Source organism: Mesoplodon bidens (assembly GCF_964165515.1).
Source record: "Mesoplodon bidens genome assembly, chromosome: 1".
NCBI lineage: Eukaryota > Metazoa > Chordata > Mammalia > Artiodactyla > Ziphiidae > Mesoplodon > Mesoplodon bidens.
Window position 1 is genome coordinate 68,962,206 of NC_138176.1, and position 21,776 is coordinate 68,983,981.

The following is a 21,776-nucleotide window of genomic DNA, read 5'->3' on the forward strand; positions in this document are numbered from 1 at the left end:
TGCACGGGTGGGCTGTGCACCCTGTCACCTGTGTGTCTCACATGTCACCTAACGGGGAGTTACACTTCCTTCTAGGAATCTCTGTCTCTGCTATTATTACAAGTATCATCTTCCTAGACAAGTAAAATTTGAGTTCTAAAATGCAAGGTTTTCAGGTTGTTTTTTTCCTGTTCCCTGTGTCCTTACAACAGGGCAGAAAGGGTCAGTCTCCTTCCCGGTGAACTCCTGAGCCGATGGCAGGGAGTGACCCGGCAAAGCTCTGTGGATGGTCAGTGGCCCAAAGAGGATTAGAAGGAGCCTTTCATCCCTTCATCAGGTCCCCTTTCTCCAGGGGAAAGTGGTAACTGGGCAGGCAGATCTGTGCTGGGTGACGGGAAAGGCAGGGCGAGGGATGTGGTGCTGCCCTTCCAGGCACTTTACAGGAGGACCTCGCAGAGAGAACAGGGAGCCCGGTTTGGGAGGGCGCGGTGGCCTGAAGGAAGGCGAGGCAGCGTTCCAGGTCAGGGTGGACACCCACTTTTGGAGTGCAGACCGTGGAGGCACATGCTGCTCCCAGTAAGGCAGCGGGTGGTGGGCACGGGCGTCTGAACTGCTTGTCCCTCCACAAGCCTGTGACGAGGGAGCGCGGCAGGTGGGCACAGGGCATTTCAGCGTGAGGGTAGGAGTCCTGCTGCAGGACACAGCTGAGGCTGGTGGAGCCGGGAGGGCTCCCAGGGACACCTGAGCTGACGGGCTGGTCAGGCCGTGGCGCCCAGTGGCGCTGCATCCCTGTCAGTGATGTGGACTTGGGTGCATTACCTAATGATTGCTAATTGCTCCCATCTCAGGTTTCTCAGTGGTAGGGGGAGGGGTAATGACAGGGTCGGGGAGGTAATGATGGGGGGACAGGTGATAACAGGGTTGGGGGGTGATTACGGTGGGGAGGTTCCCACCAGAGCTCCGCTTGGCTGTGACTGAGGCTGGGCGGGACAGCCCCACCCCCAGAGGTGGCCGCATGGAGTGGCGCTGCGCCTGCGGAGTGGTGCTGCCCCTCCAGGACGGTTAGCAGGGATGGGGGCCAGGAGCCCAGCCCAGTCGTCTGAACCCCCCCATGATATTTCCCCAAGCCCGTTCCTTCCTGGTCCTCCGGCCTCCCCTCCCTGTGGACCGGGCTATTTTTAGCCCTCATTTTTTTGGTTAATGGGCTGCTCACTGTTCCTCCCTTTAAATGGGCTATTTCAGGAGCAGACATCAGTCTCCTGCTCATTTGGGCTCTTGGCTCAAGTTGCAAGAAAACCTGACAGGGAGAACTTTCTAAAGCCGCAGCGCCCAGTCCCCAGGGTGGGCGTCTGCCCTGTCCAGTCTGAACCCCGGGAGCCCGTGTTGTTCTGGGCCTGGGGAAGGGCACCCTGCCCCTGGCGGGGAGACGGACGACAGACGCGTCCACACGCGTGACATCCCCTGTAGCACCAGGGGCGCAGAGGGGGGCAGGCGGTCGGAAGGGGGGGCAGTGGCGTAAGCAGGGTGGCTCTGGCCTGGTGTCTGTGCTGCCCCGCTGCGGCACCCTGACCCCTGAGCTGGGTGTGTGGGGGGGCGGTCCTGTTTTCTCAGGGAACCACTGTGCCTGGAGTTTGACGAGTTGGAACTGCAGTGTAGCCGAGGGTCCCTCTGGTTCACGGCGTGTTCTTCACGCCGCCCACCGCAGCCCCCCTTCGGCCCCGTGGTCTGCTCCACCCAGGGGAGCTCTCGGCATCCCGGTTCTCGGGGGGTCTGGCCGGGGCTCGGTCTGTCCCAGGGAGCCGGCCCCAGCCTCCTCCCCCTGGAGCAGCAGGGCCGGGTCAGCCAGTAGAGGTCAGGACAAGAGGACCAGACGTTTGGGCAGTTGTGTAGGAGGTTCTGTCACTTAAGAGCTTTGCCTTTGACCTCCTCCAGGAGGAGCTGTGTCTGCCTGTCCGTCCTCCCCTTCCCACAGGGTGGTCCTGGGGGGATTGGGAGAGGCCTGGGGGCTTTGTCTCAGCAGCCCTCCCACCGCGGGCTCTGAACCACCCGAGGGACAGAGGGCCCCGGGCCCTGGCTGTGCAGCTGGCTCCCCGCCCGGCCTGCCTGCCTCCTGGCCAGGGCCCAGGGCCAGCTTGCTCCCGTAGAGAGCTCTGGACGGGAAACCGAAGACCTAGGCTCTCAGAACACAGCCTCTCCAGGCCGGGGCTGTCTCCTGTGGAAGGAAGAGTGCCCGAGGTTCCCCAGGGCCCCTCGAGGTGGTAGGATGATGGGTGAGTGACAGTCATGGGGGAAGAACAGTCAGAGGGCCTGAGAGATCCCAGTTTGGAAAGATCATTGCTTTTGTTGTGTTGCGCGCCTCCTGGGAAATGGCCATCCTCCAGCTCAGAACACAAACCTTAGAGCAGGAAAGCTCAGCCACAGAAGCAGGATAGGTGTACCCGAGAAACCAAGAAGGCGAAACAGGCCTTGGCCGTGGGGGGATAACCCAGGCTCTGCCTCCATCTTCACGTGGTCTCCCTGTGCCTGCACCGAGTCCAAATCTCCCTCTTCCCATAGGGACACCAGTGGTGTTGGATCAGGGCTCACGCTAAGGCCCTCATCTCACCTTGAGTACACCTATAAAGACCCTGTTTCCAATAAGGTCACATTGACGGGTACTGGGATGTCAACCTACCTTTTCAGGACACAAGTCAACCCGTAACGTTACACAGTCAAACACATGCAGCTCCTACCACCCCAGCAGCTCCTGTTTTAAAATTGTTGGTGGTTTACCTTGGTGGGTGCAGGTGATGCACTTTGAGTTGAATTGCTTTTCCTGCAGGTTGGGCGTCCATGGCTGCAGGGGCAGTTAACCCCGCATACCTTCAGGAGAGTTGATAGCTAACGCTTCTTGCGTGCTTGCAGGTGGGGTGGGAGAGCAGCCAGGCTTTGCATGGGTGGCTGGTGGGGTTTTCAGAGGATCATTCTCTGATGCAGACCCTTCTTGACTGAGGAAAGAATGAGTTCATTTACTTATTCAGGTAACGGAATCACCCCTGGAGATCACGTCTCCTCAGTCACTCAGACTCTTGTTCCCACAAAGGTCATCACCACTGTTTAATTTCTTTAAAACCTCAGTTCGTTCAGCAAATGCCCGCTGAGCACCTGCTGTGTGCCGGGCCCGGGCCAGGCCCTGGGGGCTCGGGGATGAGGCCTCACGGTCCCGGCCTCATAAGCATAAGGGTTCCGGCCTTGAGCCCCCTTCCAGGGCTGGAGGGTGGGTGGGGGGCGTTTCTGTCTGCGGAGCTCAGGGAGCACATCACAGCGGAGGGAGGCCTTCCAGGCAGAGATGCACCCGGCCACGGCAGGTGGGCTGGGACTCAGGCTGAGCTCTAAAGTCTTCCGTGGACTGGCATCCACACACGTGGTCGTTGTGGACCGCGTGGTGCATAGAGAGCTTTCCTGAACTGCCTGTCACCGGATAACTGTCCCACTTCCTGCAGGACCACAGCCGCTTCGTCAACTGTGTGCGGTTCTCTCCTGATGGGAACAGATTTGCCACCGCCGGGGCCGACGGTCAGGTAAGGGCTGCGGGTCCTGGAGGGAGGGGTTCGTCTCTTGGTCTTCTGCGATGGTTCAGAACAGGCCGATTTAGTAAAGCTGGTCTCGATGTACAGCTCCCTCCTTCCCCCTCCTGGGATACAGCTCAGTTAAGGGGCTCTGTCCTCAAAGCATGGTAGGCCCATCTCTCCATCTCTCTCCTTTTAAAGGAGCTCGAAACTCATCTGTTTTTAGATTCTTTGTTGTAAGAGCCACAGTCTTGGTGCCACCCTCTTTTTTTTTTTTTTTTTTTTTTTTTTGCGGTACGCGGGCCTCTCACTGTTGTGGCCTCTCCCGTTGCGGAGCACAGGCTCCGGACACGCAGGCTCAGCGGCCATGGCTCACGGGCCCAGCCGCTCTGCGGCATGTGGGATCTTCCCAGACTGGGGCACGAACCCGTGTCCCCTGCATCGGCAGGTGGACTCTCAACCACTGCGCCACCAGGGAAGCCCGATGCCACCCTCTTGATGGTGGAGCAGGGATGAGGAGGTCATTTAGCGTGCCGGCTGCTGGGCCTTCACACACGCACGCCTGATCCTCACCTATTTGTGTTTCCTGAAAGATCTACATCTATGACGGGAAGACGGGGGAGAAAGTGTGTGCACTGGGAGGAAGCAAGGCTCACGACGGCGGTATTTATGCTGTAAGTATGGGTCCGTGTTCACTACTTGGTCTGTGGTTGTGGTCGGGCCGTGTCTACGTTTATTGTCATCTGTACACACGTGTTAAAGTTGGAAGCTTGAGACGGGGGGTTAGAAGTGGGGCAGTGGCAGAGACCTTCAGGGTCACGTGGGACACAGTGACGTGGCCTGGAGAGGCCAGTGGCCAGGATGCTCGTCCTGTCCTTGCCCTGGTGTGTCCCACCACCTTCTGGGCCGTCCTCCCTGCTCAGAAATGGGGGCTGTGGACAAGCTGCTGTCTGAGTCTCTTGCCCCTCTGGAATGCTTGACCCATGACCACCGTTTGTTTGAGTAGATCAGCTGGAGTCCCGATAGCACCCACTTGCTTTCTGCTTCTGGAGACAAAACCTCTAAAATTTGGGACATCAATGTGAACTCTGTTGTCAACACGTTTACCATGGGCTCCAACGTTCTGGACCAGCAGCTGGGCTGCTTGTGGCAGAAGGACCACCTCCTCAGCATCTCCCTGTCCGGCTACATCAATTACCTGGACAAAAACAACCCCAGCAAACCTCTGCGGGTCATCAAGGTACGGCCAGGCTGTGGAGCTGCTGTGTGTGCAGGGGCTGGCCGGAGGGGAGGTGGGCGCCCGGCCAGACGTAGGGAAACTGAGGTGAGGTGAGGCCCAGTAGAATGGCAGGATGCTGGTTGCTTTGGGGATGTGAGTTTAGCAGAGGTGGGAGGCTAGATGCCACGTTCCCCTTGAGCCTACCGTGAAGCTGGATGCTCGGGGCCTGGGGTTCAGGGCAGCAGCCCGTGCCCCTGCTGTCAGGGTTGTTTTGTCTCGAGGGGATCAGCCTCCCCCGGTTAGGAGGCCACTGGCTGTGTCCACTCGTGAGGCAGGACCAGGAAGATGCTGAAACCCAAGATGGGGCACGTCATGGGGCACCACCGCAGACATGGGTAGCCATCAGGCCTTAGAGCTGGGCCTTGACAGTGTGCGGGGTTTGAACGTGGGAATGGGTGTGGGCAGGCACTTGTCCTCTGTGGTTAGAGCAGGCATGAGGGAGTGGTGGGGAGTGAGAGGCAATGGACTTGGACAAGTCGGTGGAGCCCGAGGTGCAGAGGCCCGAGGTTTGGGCAGCAGGGTGTGATTGGAGGGCTGGGAGGACCCCGTTCCTGCCTCCCATCCTCGTCACCCAGGACGGCTCACTCAAGGTCGGCTAATCACCAGGGTCTGCCCTGAGTGTCCCCTCCAGTGGGGACTGTTCCTTGCCCCTCCGTCAGCCCTGGAATTTTTGGCCTCTCAGGAAATCGCAGCCAGACTAGAAGCTCCTATGTCCTGGGGCCCTGCTTGGGCACTGCCCATTGCAGACCTGCTTCTGCTGGAGGGTGGGCTGCGGTGGGAACTCGGGTCGGCCTCGCCTGCTCTGTCACCCTGGATGAGCTGTGCCCTCAAGGGAGGGGTTTCCATAGCCCAGCTCCACGCTGCACCCCGTCCTGGCAGCTGAGCCTCCTGGGGCCAAACCCCAGTGCTTCCTCACACCTTGCTCACTCAGCTGCTTCAGGGCTCTGCAGACAGGCTCTGGGAGACGGCTGGGCCCTGTGGGGTTGGTGTTGGCCAGCCTGGGACTGGGCCAGCTGCCCGGCCCTGCAGTGCTTTGTACATCCCATCCCACAGTCTCTGAGGTCGTGGCCCTTGTGGACTCGGTGTACAGATGACCTTGCCCAAAGGAAGGGGCCGAGCCTGGCTGTCTGCCCCCTTAACCCTGTGTGAATAGCTCGTGAGGCCCAGGTGGGCTCGGTGCCTGCTGCACCCCATTCAGGTGGGGTGTTGCTGACGGGAAGGGGTGATCCAGAGCAATAGCTGCTTCGGCCCTCAGTGCTGGCCCTGCACCCTCTGCTTCCACAAAGGTTTATCTGACTTGGCCCTGAGGATGGGGCCACTGGGGCCACTTGCTCCACAGGCTTCCAGCCCAGTGTGATGAGTGTAAAGTGAAGGTGTGTACATCCTGGCACAGAGCCCAGGGGAGCTGGGAGGGGCCCCCGGCGCAGTCACTTCTCTGGGCCTCCATGCGATGGGGAGAAATTGCTGGAGAGAGTCAGGCGTTACTGTCTACCTACTTCCTCTTCCCAAAAGAGCAGCTTCCCGTAAGCCGCCCTGATGCTGGGCTCAGGTGGCTGTCCCAGGCATCGCCCCATGTCTGCTGGCGCCCTGGGAGTGATGGAGGCCTGGGCCTGACTGCTCCCGCTGATGTCACTGTCGCCGACAGCACAGGCGCTACCAGCCAGGCTCCTGTCCACGCCCCCCCCATGCCCCGCCCAGGTCAGCTCAGGAACCTCGTGGGCGTTTACAGTTGTTGGAGAAAAGATCCCAGCCCTCCTGCTGCACATATATGAGTCCTGAGCAGTGTTTGGTGCTAATGTCGGGCTGTGAGTGAGCCCAGTAACAAGCTGGAGTTAGAAGAATGTAGTTAGAATAGCGGTTCTCAGCCCCAGCGCACGTTCAGATCACCTGGGAGCTTCCACAAAGGGCTTGATGCCTCTGTACGGGCCCAGTGGGATGTGGTCAGAGACCAAGACCGTGGGGACGGCTCTTAGGTGCCGGTACTTTTAAGACGTACCCAGTGACCCTGCGGCTCAAGCTTGAAGGCGCATCAGTCACCTGAGCCAGCCTGCTTGTTAGAACACGGTTGGTGGGCAGCACCCCGGCGCTCGGAGGGTTCATCTGTGGGACGCTTGAGAGCTCCATTTCTCACAAGTTCCCGGCGAGGCTGCTGCCCTAGGTGGGGGCCATGCACAAGTCGCCAGCCGTCTTGTTGAGCGCAGGTTCTCAGTCTCCAGGCTGCATGGGGCGACACTTCCAGTGAGGCCAGCACTGGTCTGAGGACCATGCTTTTTAAGTAGCAGGGCCAGTGGGTTGCTGTTCTGTTCACTGGTTCTCCCGTCTCTGAGAACTGTGTGTGCCTTTCTCGGAAGATACACACCACACCGTGCAACAGTCAGCAAAGCTCAGAGGGACCCGCCTGCCTCTGGTGCTGGGAAAGAACTATGATTAGACCAAACCTCCGGGTTGTTTCCATCCAAGGAGCAGTTACAGGGGAGGTTAAGTGCCTTTCTTGAAGCAGACAACTGGTTGTAAATGAGTGATCTGGGCCCACCATGTTGCCGGTCGGGGAAATTGTGGGGCCCCAGCCCTGGGACAGCCTCGGGGGGAAGGGGAGAGCTGGGAAAGAAGAAACCTCACGAGCCAGGGGCTGGAGCTGGAGCCACGAGCTGTGCTTCTGGGTAGAGGATGAACCGTTCGCAGCACCCGGGACCCCCTGGCCTCCGAGTGGCCTGGGGGTCCCCCTGCCTGCTTCTGCAAGGGTTGGTCCCTCCCAAGACTACTCCCCGCTACTGCTGCTTCCCCCCGGGTAGGGGCTCACCCTCTGTGGCCGTTTCCTCCTTGTGTGGGGAGGGAGGGTGACCGGGTGCTCTGTTTGGGCTTCCACTAGACCCCCGTCCTCCACCCAGGTCGGGTTGAGTGCCTTGGTGGGGAGGCCCGAATGTCGAGGGTTTGAAGGGTTTGTCAGGTGGTCGCTCAGCTTGGGGCTGTTTCGGGCCCACCGGGGCTGTGGCGTTGAGGGCTCTGCCTCCCCTCCCAGGGGCTTAGCCGGTGGAGAGCATTTGACAAGCACAGGCAGGATGGCATGTCCTGAGCTCACCCCGCCGCCTGTCTCCTCCGCAGGGCCACAGCAAATCCATCCAGTGCCTGACGGTGCATAAAAACGGCGGCAAGTCTTACATCTACTCTGGGAGCCACGACGGACACATTAATATCCTTTGACTCACAGCGCTGGCTGGCTCTGGGGCCCCTGGCAGGAGAGTCGGGAGTTTCCTGTTCCCACGGTGCCAGAGGCGAGGCCAGCCGGCTGGCAGCCACAGGGCTCCTCTGAGCGGTCTTGGCTGCTGGGAGGTGCCGTTTCTGTACTCGGGGCCTCCAGCTCCAGGCCGCGGCCTTGACCTGACGGGTCACGTTGTGCGGCCTTGAATGGTTGCCGAACCTCCCTGAACTTGAGCTGCTCCTCCCTGTTTGTGACCTGGTGTCGGCCTCTTCCCTCTCACAAGCAGCAGCAGAATCAACGTGTGTTAGAATCCAAAAGGACTTAGAGCCTTTTGGGAGAGTCCCCCTATTTTAAAAATGGGGAAAGTGTAGCTCAGATGCCTCAAGTGCCTTCCCCAACGTTGCACCACTTGGCGACGGCTGAGCTGGGCGGGAACCGAACCCCCGCTCCCCGGTGAGGGGCTTTGCAGTCCCTCTGAGACGTTCCCGGCAGCTCTTCCAACCTCCTCCTCCCAGGATGGCGAGCGTGGGAGGGGTCGTCTGAGGGGCCCGCCTCAGAGTGTGTGTCGTGGCTGCAAGAGAGGCCTGCCCTCGTGCAGCCTGGCTCCTGGTCCGTGGCTGCCCTGCCCACTGGAGGGGCTGTTCCAGACCCCCTGCTTCTCCCACCTCCGCAGACCCGCCTGGTCTGTAGGGTTTCCTCCCTGGGAAGGTCTCCCTCAGCCCCGAGGGAGGAGGGCAGAGACGTCACCCTCCACCCCGCCATACGTAAGGAGGTGGTACAGCGGAGGGTCTTGCCCAGCGTCCCCCCTCTTGGAGCCGCCCCTTCCTCCCCACTCATGCCCCGCCCCGATGTCTATGCACCGTGACGTTAGCCCCCTGCAGTATCGATGGCTGGCGGTCCCTTCACAGGACCGTGTCAGGAGTGGAATACACACGCAGCTTCCTAAGGGAACAGTCTTCGGTGCAAATGAGACTCTCATTTGTTGATGTAAAAAGAGAATCTCGTAACTTAAAACACCTCACACCTGAGCCCCTCAAGCTGACAGTCCACACGCTGGCCCCGCCCAGGTGGGTCAGCCCCAGGCGCATTTACCTGGTGGCACCTAGGTGGCCATCAGGTGAGCCACGGGGCACAGCCAGCCTCCTGCTGAGGGCCGTGGGCTGGACAGCAGGCTAGAAAGAGCCGGGGGAGGGGGGCTGTGTTTTGGCGCAGTTACGCAGGGTCCCAGGGAAAGGTAGCTTCCTTCCGAGCCCGCTCTCGGAGGGAGGCGCTGTGCTGTTCCATTGTTCCAGGGCAGCGCAGTCCCGTGATCTGCCTGGTTCCTGTCCTGAAGACGGGCGGACTGTGTCTAACAGGGTGTGTGGGGTTGTAAATGGCCTACTGGCCCTCTCCCCAGAACGTCTGCTGCCTGAAATTCAGAGTTGGACGTGCGCAAGGAGTCCCCCTCAGGCCCGGGACGAGGGCCTGGCTGCAGCCTCCCTGGGGGGCTCGCGCCGTGCCCTGGACGTCAGGCTCTTCCTTAACCCCTGTTCCACATTACTGGGATTCAGAGACGGGGGAGAACGACTCCTTCGCCGGGAAGGGCCACACGAACCAGGTGTCCAGGATGACCGTGGACGAGTGCGGGCAGCTGGTGAGCTGCAGCATGGACGACACGGTGCGGTACACTAACCTCATGCTGCGGGACTACAGGTGAGAGCTGCCCGGGGCCCGTGCGCGCCCCGCCCTGAGCACGTCCCCGGTGAAGCCCTCGGCGGGGCCGGGCTGCTGCCCTGAGCCTCGGCTCACGAGAGGACCCGGGGCAGAGCCACGGCCTGGTCCCCCGGTCGCAGGGGCCCATTCACTGAGCCTTGGGGACGCCACACTTGCCAGTTACGTGGAATTTTTCTCCATTCACCATTTTCAAGAAGTTCTTTGCATGTGCAACTTTTTCTAGTTTGTGTTTTCATCGTTTTAACCAAAAGTCAAGGTAACACAATTTTCACCCATGAAAAGTACCAGGTTTTTTTTTTTTTTTTAATTGCCCTGCAGAGGAGACTGGTTATGACTGTGGGCGGGTGGGGTCAGAGCTCAGTTTTGTCTGTACCCGGGGAATGCCGGGGTCTCTAACTGGTGGACGTGGGCAGAAGCCAGGACAGGGCAGCTAGGGGGGCGGCACTTGGCACCGATGCGTAGGAACAGGGAGTGATCCCTTCACTTCCTCTCGCCACCCCCTTCCCCCTGGTCCCAGCCCCCATCATGACTCCTCATCTCTCTCCCAGAGGCTGAGAGTCTTCCCTTACCCCCTCCTGTGTTTTAGCAAAGGCTTGTGCAGTAGAGATCAAGGTGGAATTGCCTTGAGTCACCCAAGTGCTGTGGTCCTGCAGTGAGTGTGTATTTACACCCGCCCTGTGCCCCTAGAGACTGAAATAACGACTGCCTCCTCTCCACAGCGGACAGGGAGTCGTGAAACTGGACATCCAGCCGAAGTGCGTGGCTGTCGGCCCCGGGGGCTACACCGTGGTCGTGTGCATCGGTCAGGTACGGCTCCCAGCCGGGTTCAGTTCAGGCTGACGCTGCGCAGTGTCTGGTCCCCACGTCCCCTCTCACACGCATTCAACCCTGTTTCTGCTGAGCCCCGTTTGCGTGTGCTGAGGGCTTCCCACGTGTTCGCTGAATCCCCAGGAGTCCTATCGGTCAGGCATGGCGTCATCCCCACCTTACAGGTGAGGAAACCGAGGCACAAAGAGTAAGTTGCCCAAAGTCTGCGTCTGGCAAAGGGCTGAGCTGGGATTTGAACCCGGGCAGCCTGGTGAGAGCCTGCGCTTGAGGGTCACACGCCCTGCATATCCCTCGCCCGTGAGGCCCACGAGAGGCACGGCCCAGGCAGCTGTGTCCATTCACATTCGAATCCCAGCCCTGCAGCATTGGGGTGGTGTGGCTTCGGGCATTTTCCTCACCCTCTCTGAGCTTTAGTTTTCTCATCCCTCGCAGCTCACAGAGAGGATTATGAGGAAGTATGTGTGGGGCTCCTTGTACCATCTCCATGAGCAAGGAGGCTGACAGTGACCCTGACTCCCTGTGGCCACGTGATGGGCGGGTGGCGTAGAGGGCCGCTCCCCAGCACAGTGGGGTCTGGCGTTCAGCCCCGCAGCCTGGGTGCTCATTCAAGGCGGTAAGGTCTCTACACGCCGTCTCCTGGAATTTCTGGAACCAAGCACCCTTGACTGAGACCTAAGCCTGACCCACTTTATCCAGGATCCTGCTCTGCAGCAGACGCCATCTGTCAGCGGGCTGGGCATCCCAGCATGCAGATCAGAGGAGGCAGGTGTGACGGAGCCCCCGCCCACTGGCACAAGTGACAGACCCACCGCCGAAAGCTGTCATTCAGATCCGCCACCCCTCCTCCGTTCTGGGAGCTTCAGTGCTTTGAGGAGAGTGGATTCCTGTGTGTCCTAGATAACACGAACCTCCTCCTGTCAAGCAGTTATTGCAGACAGCCTGGCCAGTCAGCAGGGGCACAAGAGGAATCAAGGGCCGTGAGCGCCTTAGCAAGTGGGGGAAAGACTGGACGAGGACCTTCTAGAAGGACGGGCGGGAAGGCTGCCGCTCCATGGAGGGGGCTCCCCCAGCCTCGTGTCTGAGCACCTGGCCTGTAGGTGAGAGGTGAGACCTTGGGCTCTGCGGCCTGGCTCGGCCTCCCCAACTGGCCTCAGATTCCTGTCTGGAGCTGCAGTCGGGACAGGCTGTGGCCTCTGAGGCTCACGCTGGGCTCACGTGGGGAAGTTCAGGGAAGAGCCGCCTGGGGCTCTGCTCGGGAGGGGCTGGCGAGTGCAGGGTCCAACCCCCAGGTTCCAAGGAGTCCAGGGCCCACGGGGTCAGGTGTGACGATTGTCCTGTGATGTACTGTCTCTGCCCTGGTTCTCTAGGGCATCCTGACCTGAACTCCCCATGGCTGGTCATAGGGTCCACACAATGTCCTGGAGGGGCCTGCGATTTTAGGTCAGGGAACAGCCACGTTCAAGTGTTGCCTCTGAGGCAGATTTGGGCCAGTGCCCTCAGCCTTTCCCTGTCAGGTGTAGGTGGGTAAGTGCGCTTCCGGAGTCGGGCAGATGATGCAGGTGAATGTTTCTCAAGGTGCGTTTTCTGTGGCAAATTTTAGGGAGGGTGCTGCTGCCCACCCGCCTGGTGCTTCTTTGCCTCCCCTACCCGACAGCACAGCCCACAACGCACCCCGAGGGCGGGGAGGGGCCTGCTTGCCCTTGGGACAGCTGGTGGCTTGAGCAGGGATGCGATGAGGTGAAGCCAGAGCTGTCACAGAGAGAGGCTACCCTGTTGGGGACGGTCCAGTGAATTAGAACCAGGAGAGGGTAGCGAGGGGCGAGGGGGTGAGGATGGTGGAGGGTCACCGTGCCAGGCGGCCTTGGGCTGTGCGCCAGAGGGCGGAAGGCACACTGTGGCTGCCAGGGCGGGGCTTTGGGACCCCACGGCCCTGTGAGCTGCGGGGCTTGCATCTCATTTGCTCCTATATACCGGGAGGTGACCCTGCCATCCCAGGGATGGACACACCACGCTTAGTGAGGCGCGTGGCTCCCACACGGTGGGCTGTAGCTGCTGTTTTGTTTGCCTTTGCTAGGCCCGGTGTTTAATCTGAGCCCTGAATTCCGTCTCCGTGACGTCTAGGCACTGCTGGGTTCTTAACCCTGCGAGGCCGAGGTTCAGTTCAGTTCATGAGCCAGTGTGTGTGACCCATCCCATCCCCTCCACCCCGCCAACCCCCAGCAGCAGGGGGCTGAGCCAGGCCACCAGGGCACCTCAGTGAGGCCTGCACACCCGGGCGCTCAGCCCCGTCTGCGGACCGTGTGCTGCCCTGTCAAGTAGGAGGGAGCCAAGGCAGGTGCTGGTGGGGATGCGGCAAGGGGGCGGTGCACTGGGTGCCTCCAGGCCACTTCGCCGTGAGCCGTCTGTCCTGTCCTCCTTTCCCTGCCGGGGCTGAGGGCTAGCGGAGAGCCTCGCAGCGCTGTTGCCTACCTGCTATAGTCAGCACCTGGGTTCGCTCCCAGCAGGTGGGGCGCCAGTCCTATGTCCCCGGGCTGCGGGGACTCATGCACTGACATCATCAGTTTTTTCACACACCACGGGTCAAGGTCACAAAGGGTGTTTTTTGGACCCGAGAAGCCAAAACTTGGAAGTCTAGCCTGTCCTGTTCATTTCCCGTGTCAGCTTATAGCTTCACCACTTCCGAGGGCTGCGTCCTCTTGAACCAGTGAGAACTCAGCTCAGCAAAGATCATTTATTACACTCGACGTAGAGTTGGAGGAACTAAAGTTCAGGCGTCAGATGGCTTTCGACGAAGCCCGTGCGGGTGGTGATAACAGCACCATTCATATTGACAGATTAGGGAGAAACACCACAGGGCTGGGGCCGGTCCCACTTAGTGTGGCTGGAGCCCCGGCCTGGCCCCCAAAAGGTTGAAGATGGAGCCCAGCCCGGGCCTGGGCCGTCTGTCCCGGGGCCTCTCTCTAACGGCTGCCTGTGTGTTTCCCAGATCGTCCTGCTGAAGGATCAGAGGAAGTGCTTCAGCATCGACAGCCCCGGCTATGAGCCCGAGGTGGTGGCTGTGCACCCGGGTGGCGAGACGGTGGCCATCGGGGGTGCGGTAAGGCCCTGTCCCCACGCCCTCCGCCCTGGGGTATGTGGCCGGGCTGGGGGCGCCGTGAGCTGTGTGGGTGCCGGGCTGCCTCAGGGCAGGAGGGATGGCGGCGGGAACCAGCTGGGGTGCCTCCTGCCGCCCAAGTGAGAGCCTCCCTGGGCTGCCCTGCAAGGCCACCCTCCCCCCAGGCTGCCAGCCCCTGGTGACACAGCAGCCTCCCGGGAGACCAAGGGTCCCGGGCAGTGAGGCGGGCTCTGCTGGGGTGCAGGCCCAGGGCAGGGATGCCTTGGCCTGGGGAGCTCGTGGATGCAGCACGTGGAAAAGGAGTTGCGTCCCGAGCCGGGCTCGCTGGGCTCAGGGAGGCGACAGGAGATTCTTCACACCCGTGAAGTGGAGTGCCACAGCCTGAGGGTTTCAGTTCCCCTTGAGTCTGACTTCCTGTTGCCCGCATCCTGGCGGCTCCTCTGGCCCCTGCTCTTTCCCCTCATTTCCTGGCCCCTGAGGAGAGGTGCCTGGACCCTACGAGGGTGGGGCGTTTGCTAGGAGCCGGGCTCGACAGAGCAGGGAGAGGAGCCAGGTGCCTGAGGGCATCTGCCGGGTGTGGGGTACAGGGCACAGGGCAGATGGCTCTGGCCGAGGACAGTCGGGGCAGATGAGGGGCCCTTGTTGGAGAGCTAACTCGTGTACAGGTACTTCTCAGAGCTTGGCCTGTGGATGCCTGCGCTGGAACTTACTGGAGTTTTTGTGGAAAAGGCAGACTCGTGAGCCCCCAAACACGCAGAATCACAATTGGGGGGTTCTGCGTTTTAATATAATTTTAATGTAATAATTAGACTTATTTTAATGTAACTCTGCCCGCTGTGCCTTTACAACCACGAGAGCTGCCGCAGGGTTGTAGGAGTTGCCCTCTGGTGCCAGGGGGACAAAGGAGCAGCTCTTCTTGCACAGGAGCCAGCACGTGGGCAGGTGGCCGAGCCGGGGCAGTTGTTAGGAGGAAAGGCGCTGCTTCTTACTGATACCCTGGCGCCTCCCTCCAAAAAGAAGGGAGTCGGGGGAGTGTGTGTGTGTGCGCGCACGCACGCGCGTGCACGCACTCACGTGTCGGGAGTGACCCACTGCCCCTCTGTCCTCCCACAGGATGGGAACGTCCGCCTATACTCCATCCTGGGCAGCACGCTGAAGGACGAGGGCAAGCTCCTGGAGGCCAAGGGCCCTGTGACGGACCTGGCGTATTCCCACGACGGGGCCTTCCTCGCCGTGTGCGACGCCAGCAAAGTGGTCACGGTCTTCAGCACCGCTGACGGCTACTCGGTGAGTGCGCAGGCCCCCTCCCTGTCTCCACACTGGGCAGTGCAGACGGCTGGAGGGGGCCGTGGCCTCTTTCCCCTGTCGTCACCGACCAGGCGGGTGCCCAGGACACGCAGCTTCGTTGCTCCTAGAGCGTGAATTACGTGGGAAAAGGACTTTCCCTGCTGTCCAGCAGTTTGTGGGCCCGAGACAGAACAGCTACCAAAAAGTTAGGGGCCTGGGCGGCAGCAAAGCTACTATGAAATCAGGCTGGTTGGCTCACCTGGGTGGCCTGGTTCAGTGACTTCTGGAACCTTATTTTTCTCCTCTGTCAAAAGGCTTAGGCTAGATTTTTTATTTCCCCCTTGAATCTCATTGCTGCTTCAAGTCCTATAAAGTGTGAGCCCTGGTTGTCCGGATGTGGCCTTGCACTCAGGGGCAGGGGGATTCCCTAGCGGTGGATGGGTGAGAGAGAGGACCCAGTTGCCAAGGCCATGGAAGCTCATCCCGCTCTGAGCAGGACAGCCAAGGACACTGTCGTGTGAGGTGTGAGAGTTCCCATGTGTCACCAGCCAATCCTGTTGGGCAGTGTTAGTCGCATTTCACAAACAAGACTGCACTCTGGAGGGATTCGGTCACCCGCTGGGTGTGACTGGACCACAGGGCATAGGGCAGATGGAGGGTCCTCCAGTCCCTCCCATGGAGTCAGACTGGCCCCTTCCCCCCAACCTCCAACACTTAGGATGGTTTTGAAATCTACAGCAGAGTCAAAAGAATTTTCCACCTAGATTCTACCATTACCATTTTACTATGTCACGTTATCCACTTAGTAATCTAATTTTTTAGTGCATTTAAAGTAAATTACAGGCATCTGTATAATATATCAGCCTACGTATTATTAACTAGAGTTCAGTAGTTTTATCTTTGGCTGTAAAATTTACATATAATGAAGGATGAGTGGGAACATAAGTATACACCAGCGCTGTGCGTATGCCTCCACCTGCACGTACGCCCACACCTCCATCAACATAAAGAACATGTCACATCCCAGGAGGTTCCCTTCCACCTCAGTATCACATTTATCAGATTTTGCGTTTATCACACTTTAAGCGATTTCATTTGCCTATAGCAAGCCTTGTTTACAGCGTGCTAAGTAATCTGCAGAGTAGAATCAACAAAAGATGGAAGAGGCAACCTTGAAGAAGATCATGGTTAATATAGGGATTAAGAACAAGATGGACTGCTCTGAAGTAAAAACGTTCCTAAAGCTTTAGTAGAAAGCGTTATTTTTGGTCATGTGGGCCGCCGGGTGAGACAGTGGCTCCAGGCTGGGACATGAGGTAGACACATGCTCCTGTAGACACGTCTGCCTGCCTGCAGGCCACACCCACCCCACCCAGGCTCCGGGGTGAGGGCGTGTGTCTGGGCAGCCCCCTCCCCCGTCCGCATATGCACAGAGCTCCGTCCAAGCCAGGCGAGACCTTCTCGCGCCTCCCATTCTTGCACTTCTGTCTCTCCCCTCCCTAGGCTGAGAGCTCTGTGCAGGCAAATAGGCACATCTGGCCCATGTGATAGATGCTACAAGGGCAGCCCTGGAGTCCCGGGTCCTGGGGGGCACGGTGGCTACTGTTTGATCTTGGGCTAACCCCTTTGCATGCCTTCAAGCAGTGGGCACCCTGGGGTTGTTACAAGGAGTCAGTGAGTTGGTGAGTGTTTCAGAAGCCAGGCACAGAGAAAGTGTTTCATGAGCACTGGCCCTCATGAAGGTTAGGTGACATGATGCCCACTCAACTCTGGCCTGAACCCTGACCCACCACCTATTTTTAATCTACATCCAGGAGAACAACGTTTTCTATGGACACCACGCAAAGATCGTCTGCCTGGCCTGGTCTCCAGACAACGAGCACTTCGCCTCTGGCGGCATGGACATGATGGTGTATGTGTGGACCCTGAGTGACCCTGAGACCAGGGTCAAGATCCAAGGTGATTCACGTGCCCTCCTCGGCTCCCCAGGCGGCTCCGGAGAGGTGTCCCCAGGGCTCGAGGGTCCCTTCTGTGCTTCAGGGAGGTGGCCTCATGGAAGCCTGGCGCTCCAGCAAACATCAGCTCTGCTGGTCTGGGCAGAGGACGCCCGTGTGCCCAGCATGAGAGCAGGTGGTCTCAGTACCTGGGACACACACTGAGTAAAAGGGGTTTCCTGGCATCTCCTTTGTCTTAGTCTGTTCGGGCCTCTGTCACAAGATACCCCAGACTAGGCAGCCACTAAAGCACAGAAGTCTACTGCTCATGGTTGCAGAGGCTGAAGTCGAGGATTGGGTGTCAGCTTGGCCGGGAAAGGGTCCTCTTCCAGGTCACAGACTTCTCATCAAGTGTCCTCTCGTGGTGGAAGGGGCCTCTTGTATAAGAGCGCTCATCCCACTTGTGACCTAGGTAGGCTCCTCCCAAAGGCCCCACCTCCTACACCATCACCTTGGACGTTAGATTTCTAATTTAGGAATTCTGGGGGGACACAAACATTCAGACTCTAATACCTGCTTTCTCCCACCCACCCCACCCCCCTTCAATATAGACTCATAACTGGGTTCTCACTCTAGGACAGTAGTGTCCAATAGAAGTATAACAAGAACCACACGTGGACTTGACATTTTCCTAGCAGCCACATTTAAAACAGAAACAGGTGAAATTGTTAATAGTAAATTTTACTTAACATATTTCCACATGCGGCAGTAGCTCACTTCAGGGGCTCTGTAGTCACATCTGGCTCATGGCCCTGGTAGGGACACTACTACCCATGCAGGGTGGATCTCAGATCTCCTGTTCCCGTGGCACCACGTCACATGGGCTCTGGTCCCTTTCCATCCATTCTTTACCTGGCAGGCAGCCTTTTGTCTTGAATGTAAGTGGGATCCTTTCCTATTCAAAAATTGTTCTGTGTCAGTTTGTTCTCTGTCCCACAGAGCTTTTTACCATGCCCAGCAGGGGGAGGGAGGGGACCAGCAAGCTGACCCCAAGTGGGTGGGAAGGCGGTTGGTCTAGGATGGAGGCTGGGACAGAGCAGACTCAGATGGGCCATCCTGGTCTCCACAGAAAGCAGCAGTTTTGTAGTAAGACTCGAGCAAGTTCAAAAGGCAGCAAGAGCTCACAGGGTAGAGGGTGGAAAGTCCGGTCCTTGTCTGGGCTGTGGGGTCACAGGTCACTGGACGTGCACTGGCCTGAGGTTGGGCTGTTGTGTGCACGGGTACCCCAGCCTTGTGTTTCTCAGCGTTTTATTCCTCATCTCCCCATTTTAACACCACAGATACACTGTGCACTGTTTGTGTATTGTCTGTACATTGTTGCTTTATGCATAGAAAGACTTGTTCACCCCCTGGGGGGAGGGGCAGTTTTGCCTCCGGGGGCGTTTGTGGTTGTCAGGACTGTGCTGGCCCTGGGAGCTGCAACCAGGATCGCTGATCAGGGAGTGTCAGTGGTGGGGGTGCTGAGAACACCTGCTTCCCCTCCCATTACCCAGACGTTCCCCACTGAGAAGAGGAAAGGGGTCTGGTTGACCAGGATCCTGTTGGGTTTCCCGGTGGCGCTGTGGGTGATCTCGACCCGGGTTTCCCACCTCCTGGTCTAGGTACCTGTGGGAGCAGAGCTCCTGGGTTTGGCTCAAAACGCGTGTTCTTTCTCCCCAGATGCCCACCGGCTCCACCACGTGAGCAGCCTGGCCTGGCTGGACGAGCACACGCTGGTCACGACCTCCCACGACGCCTCTGTCAAAGAGTGGACAATCGCCTACTGAGGAGCCCTCCTCGGACCAACCGAATCAGGGACTTGGGTTGAACGCAGCTCCACAGTCACTTCTCTCTGTGTCCCGCCCCCACCCCGCCCTGGGGGAGGGGCCTCACCTTGTGCCCGCCCTCAGCCCCGCCCCTGGGGAGGACCCTGCCTCCTCCCCGCCTGCCCGCTCGCAGGGTGATCCTGTCTGTACAAGTCCTTCTGAAAGCTTTAGACGGTGACAGTTTGCACATGGAAAATAAAGTGAGCACTTCAACCACGTGTGGCGCGTGACTCAAACCCACCGCCTGCCCGCACAGAACATTCCAGAGGCAGAGCCTCCAAAGCACACAGACCCGCCTGTGGCTCCGGAAGGTTGCATCCCTTCCCACTCCCCACCTGCGGGTCCTTCCTGGCCGGCAGGGCGGATGCTGTAGAGCAGGTGGCGCTCGTTCCGGGCCAGTGGGCGCACATGGAACCCGTGTTTCACTGTCAGTTTCTGTGCTTGATTTTGAGAATGGAATCGTGGGTTGTTTTTGTTTTTTTTTTTTTTAATGTATCTTAACATGTCTCTCAGTGTTTATGGCGCTGCCTCTAGGCTTTTAGATCCCTAGTTAGCAGGACGGGGAGGCATCCTGGTCACCGGTTCACTCTCGTGCTTTGATGTTTTCCTGTCTTTCTATCCCCCTCTGTTCCCAAGAGCAAAGATTAATTTAAAGGCAAAGATGGAGTCACTGTAAACTAACCTGTCCTCATTTACACCTTCCTTTTCTTTTCCAGTGCAGAAATTAAAATAAGTATAAAGCACAGTGATTTGGAGTTTCTTTGCGAATGTCGGAATCACTGGTAAAATGCTGGCTGAGAGCAGCCCCTCCCCCTTGCACTTGTGAAAACACTTTGAGCGCTTTAAGAGTTTAGATGGAGAAATAATTAAATACCTTTTCTCTTCATTGTGGGTCGCTGACTTTGTGTGACGGGGACACGTGGGGGCAGGGGACTGGGAAGCTGCTTGGAACCCCATGGCTTGGGTATCTCACCAGCCTGCAGCCTCGGGATGGTTCGGGAAGGCACGGGGACCTAGGGATCCCCTCCCATCCTGACTCCCCAATCACTGTGTGACCTGGGCCATCACACTTCTCTGCGCCTAAATTTGTGAACTGAAAGCACTGGACCAGGTGAGATGGATCCATCCTGCCTGATGGTCGAGTCCTGCGGCAGTCAGTGACTTTTCTGGTACTGCCTTCAGAAATAAGGAATAGTATGCATTCCGATGTTGAAAAAAACTAAATTCCCAAGCATTCAAATTAATAATGGTAAGACTGGGCTTCCCTGGTGGCGCAGTGGTTGAGAGTCCGCCTGCCGATGCAGGGGACACGGGTTCGTGCCCCGGTCCGGGAGGATCCCACATGCCGCGGAGCGGCTGGGCCCCTGAGCCATGGCCGCTGAGCCTGCGCGTCCGGAGCCTGTGCTCCGCAAAGGGAGAGGCCACAACAGTGAGAGGCCCGCGTACCGCAAAAAAAAGAAAAAAAAAGTAAGACTATCTTATTCTTGGCTAGAAAGAGAACATCATAAAGATGTCTATAAATTTGCAGTCCCGATAAAAATTTTCCCCCTTCTGTTCTCTTATTGCCTCTACAGTTCATATATAAGAAGAACCTAAGAATGGAAAATAAGTTGGGGCCACCACAGGACACAAAAGTTCAGGACTGTGCTTTGTGTCCTGTGTGTGTTTGGACTGGGGCCAGGTACCTTTCACATCAGTGGGGAAATAGCTACTCAATAAACTGGAGAAAACTGGGTAACAATCTGAAAAAGGATTACTTGTTTTGTCCTTATACCAGATGCAAGATCTAAAAGTAGATCCAAGTTTTGAAATTTAAATCATGGAGTTTAAGAGTGCTGGAAGAAAACATGCAACCTTGTATAGTCACACAAACCTGTTTCTAAAAATGACAAAAATGGTCAAGGAGAAAATACTGGTACATTTGACTTTTTTTTTTTAATTTATTTATTTTTGGCTTCATTGGGTCTTCATTGCTACACACAGGCTTTCTCTAGTTGCAGCAAGCGGGGCTACTCTTCATCGCTGTTCACAGGCTTCTCATTGCAGTGGCTTCTTTTGTTGCGGAGCACGGGCTCTAGGCACGCGGGCTTCAGTAGTTGTGGCTCACGGGCTCTAGAGCACAGGCTCAGTAGTTGTGGCACATGGGCTTTGTTGCTCCGCGGCGTGTGGGATCTTCCCGGACCAGGGATTGAACCCGTGTCCCCTGCGTTGGCAGGCAGTTTCTTAACCACTGCACCACCAGGGAAGTCCCTGACTTTAAATCTACATTGAAGGAGGAAAAAAAAACATAAAATGTTAAAATATGGCAAATGACACCAATACCTTCAACACATGCCAGACAAAAAGATACGTAAGTATGTTTGATGCTTGGTGTAATTTTTTTAATGGGAATTATATGTTTACACATGGGAAAATTTTCCAAATATATGACCAGAAACTGTCAGAATAATGCATATAGACTGACCACAGTTATGAAAAAGACACTGGGATCAGAATTTAAAACAGCGTTGGGTGTCAAAGGCCCATGGGAGGGGTGAGGATGATGCTCACAAGCCAGCCCTAGGGCTGCCTCCCTCTCTCAGTCCTTTCACTCATAGAACTAGAGTTTTTTACAGCAGAACTTGAGTACACCCAACACGCCACTCATTTCAAGGGGGGAGGCATTTGTACTCAAAAACCTTAACAATGGGCCTCCCTGGTGGCGCAGTGGTTGAGAGTCCGCCTGCCGATGCAGGGGATACGGGTTCGTGCCCCGGTCTGGGAGGATCCCATATGCCGCGGAGCGGCTGGGCCCGTGAGCCATGGCCGCTGGGCCTGCGCATCCGGAGCCTGTGCTCCGCAACGGGAGAGGCCACAACAGTGAGAGGCCCGCATACCACAAAAAAAAGAAAAAAAAAAAAAAAAAAAAAAAAAAAACCTTAACAAGAAAACAATGTGGAAATAAGCCACTTCTCTGCCTTCGGAGAGAGAACGTAGCCTTTGTGAGCTAAAAGTTTGCCGGTGATCTGTGCTCACGGCCCAAGCCCCAG

At 57.7% G+C, this 21,776-nt stretch overlaps 1 protein-coding gene across 1 annotated transcript in view; it reads left to right on the forward strand.

Annotated features, from left to right (window-relative positions):
* WDR1 (WD repeat domain 1) overlaps positions 1 to 18,960 on the forward strand; it is a 39,874-nt gene extending 20,914 nt beyond the window's left edge. The window contains exons 6-15 of the mRNA XM_081245599.1: positions 3,462 to 3,539; positions 4,121 to 4,201; positions 4,534 to 4,767; positions 7,909 to 7,996; positions 9,517 to 9,697; positions 10,438 to 10,525; positions 13,533 to 13,643; positions 14,775 to 14,948; positions 16,763 to 16,907; positions 18,602 to 18,960. Of these exons, the coding sequence (XP_081101725.1) occupies positions 3,462 to 3,539; positions 4,121 to 4,201; positions 4,534 to 4,767; positions 7,909 to 7,996; positions 9,517 to 9,697; positions 10,438 to 10,525; positions 13,533 to 13,643; positions 14,775 to 14,948; positions 16,763 to 16,907; positions 18,602 to 18,708 (1,287 nt within the window). The 3' untranslated portion in view covers positions 18,709 to 18,960. The remainder of the gene's footprint in view (positions 1 to 3,461; positions 3,540 to 4,120; positions 4,202 to 4,533; positions 4,768 to 7,908; positions 7,997 to 9,516; positions 9,698 to 10,437; positions 10,526 to 13,532; positions 13,644 to 14,774; positions 14,949 to 16,762; positions 16,908 to 18,601) is intronic.
* The last annotated feature ends 2,816 nt before the right edge of the window (positions 18,961 to 21,776 follow it).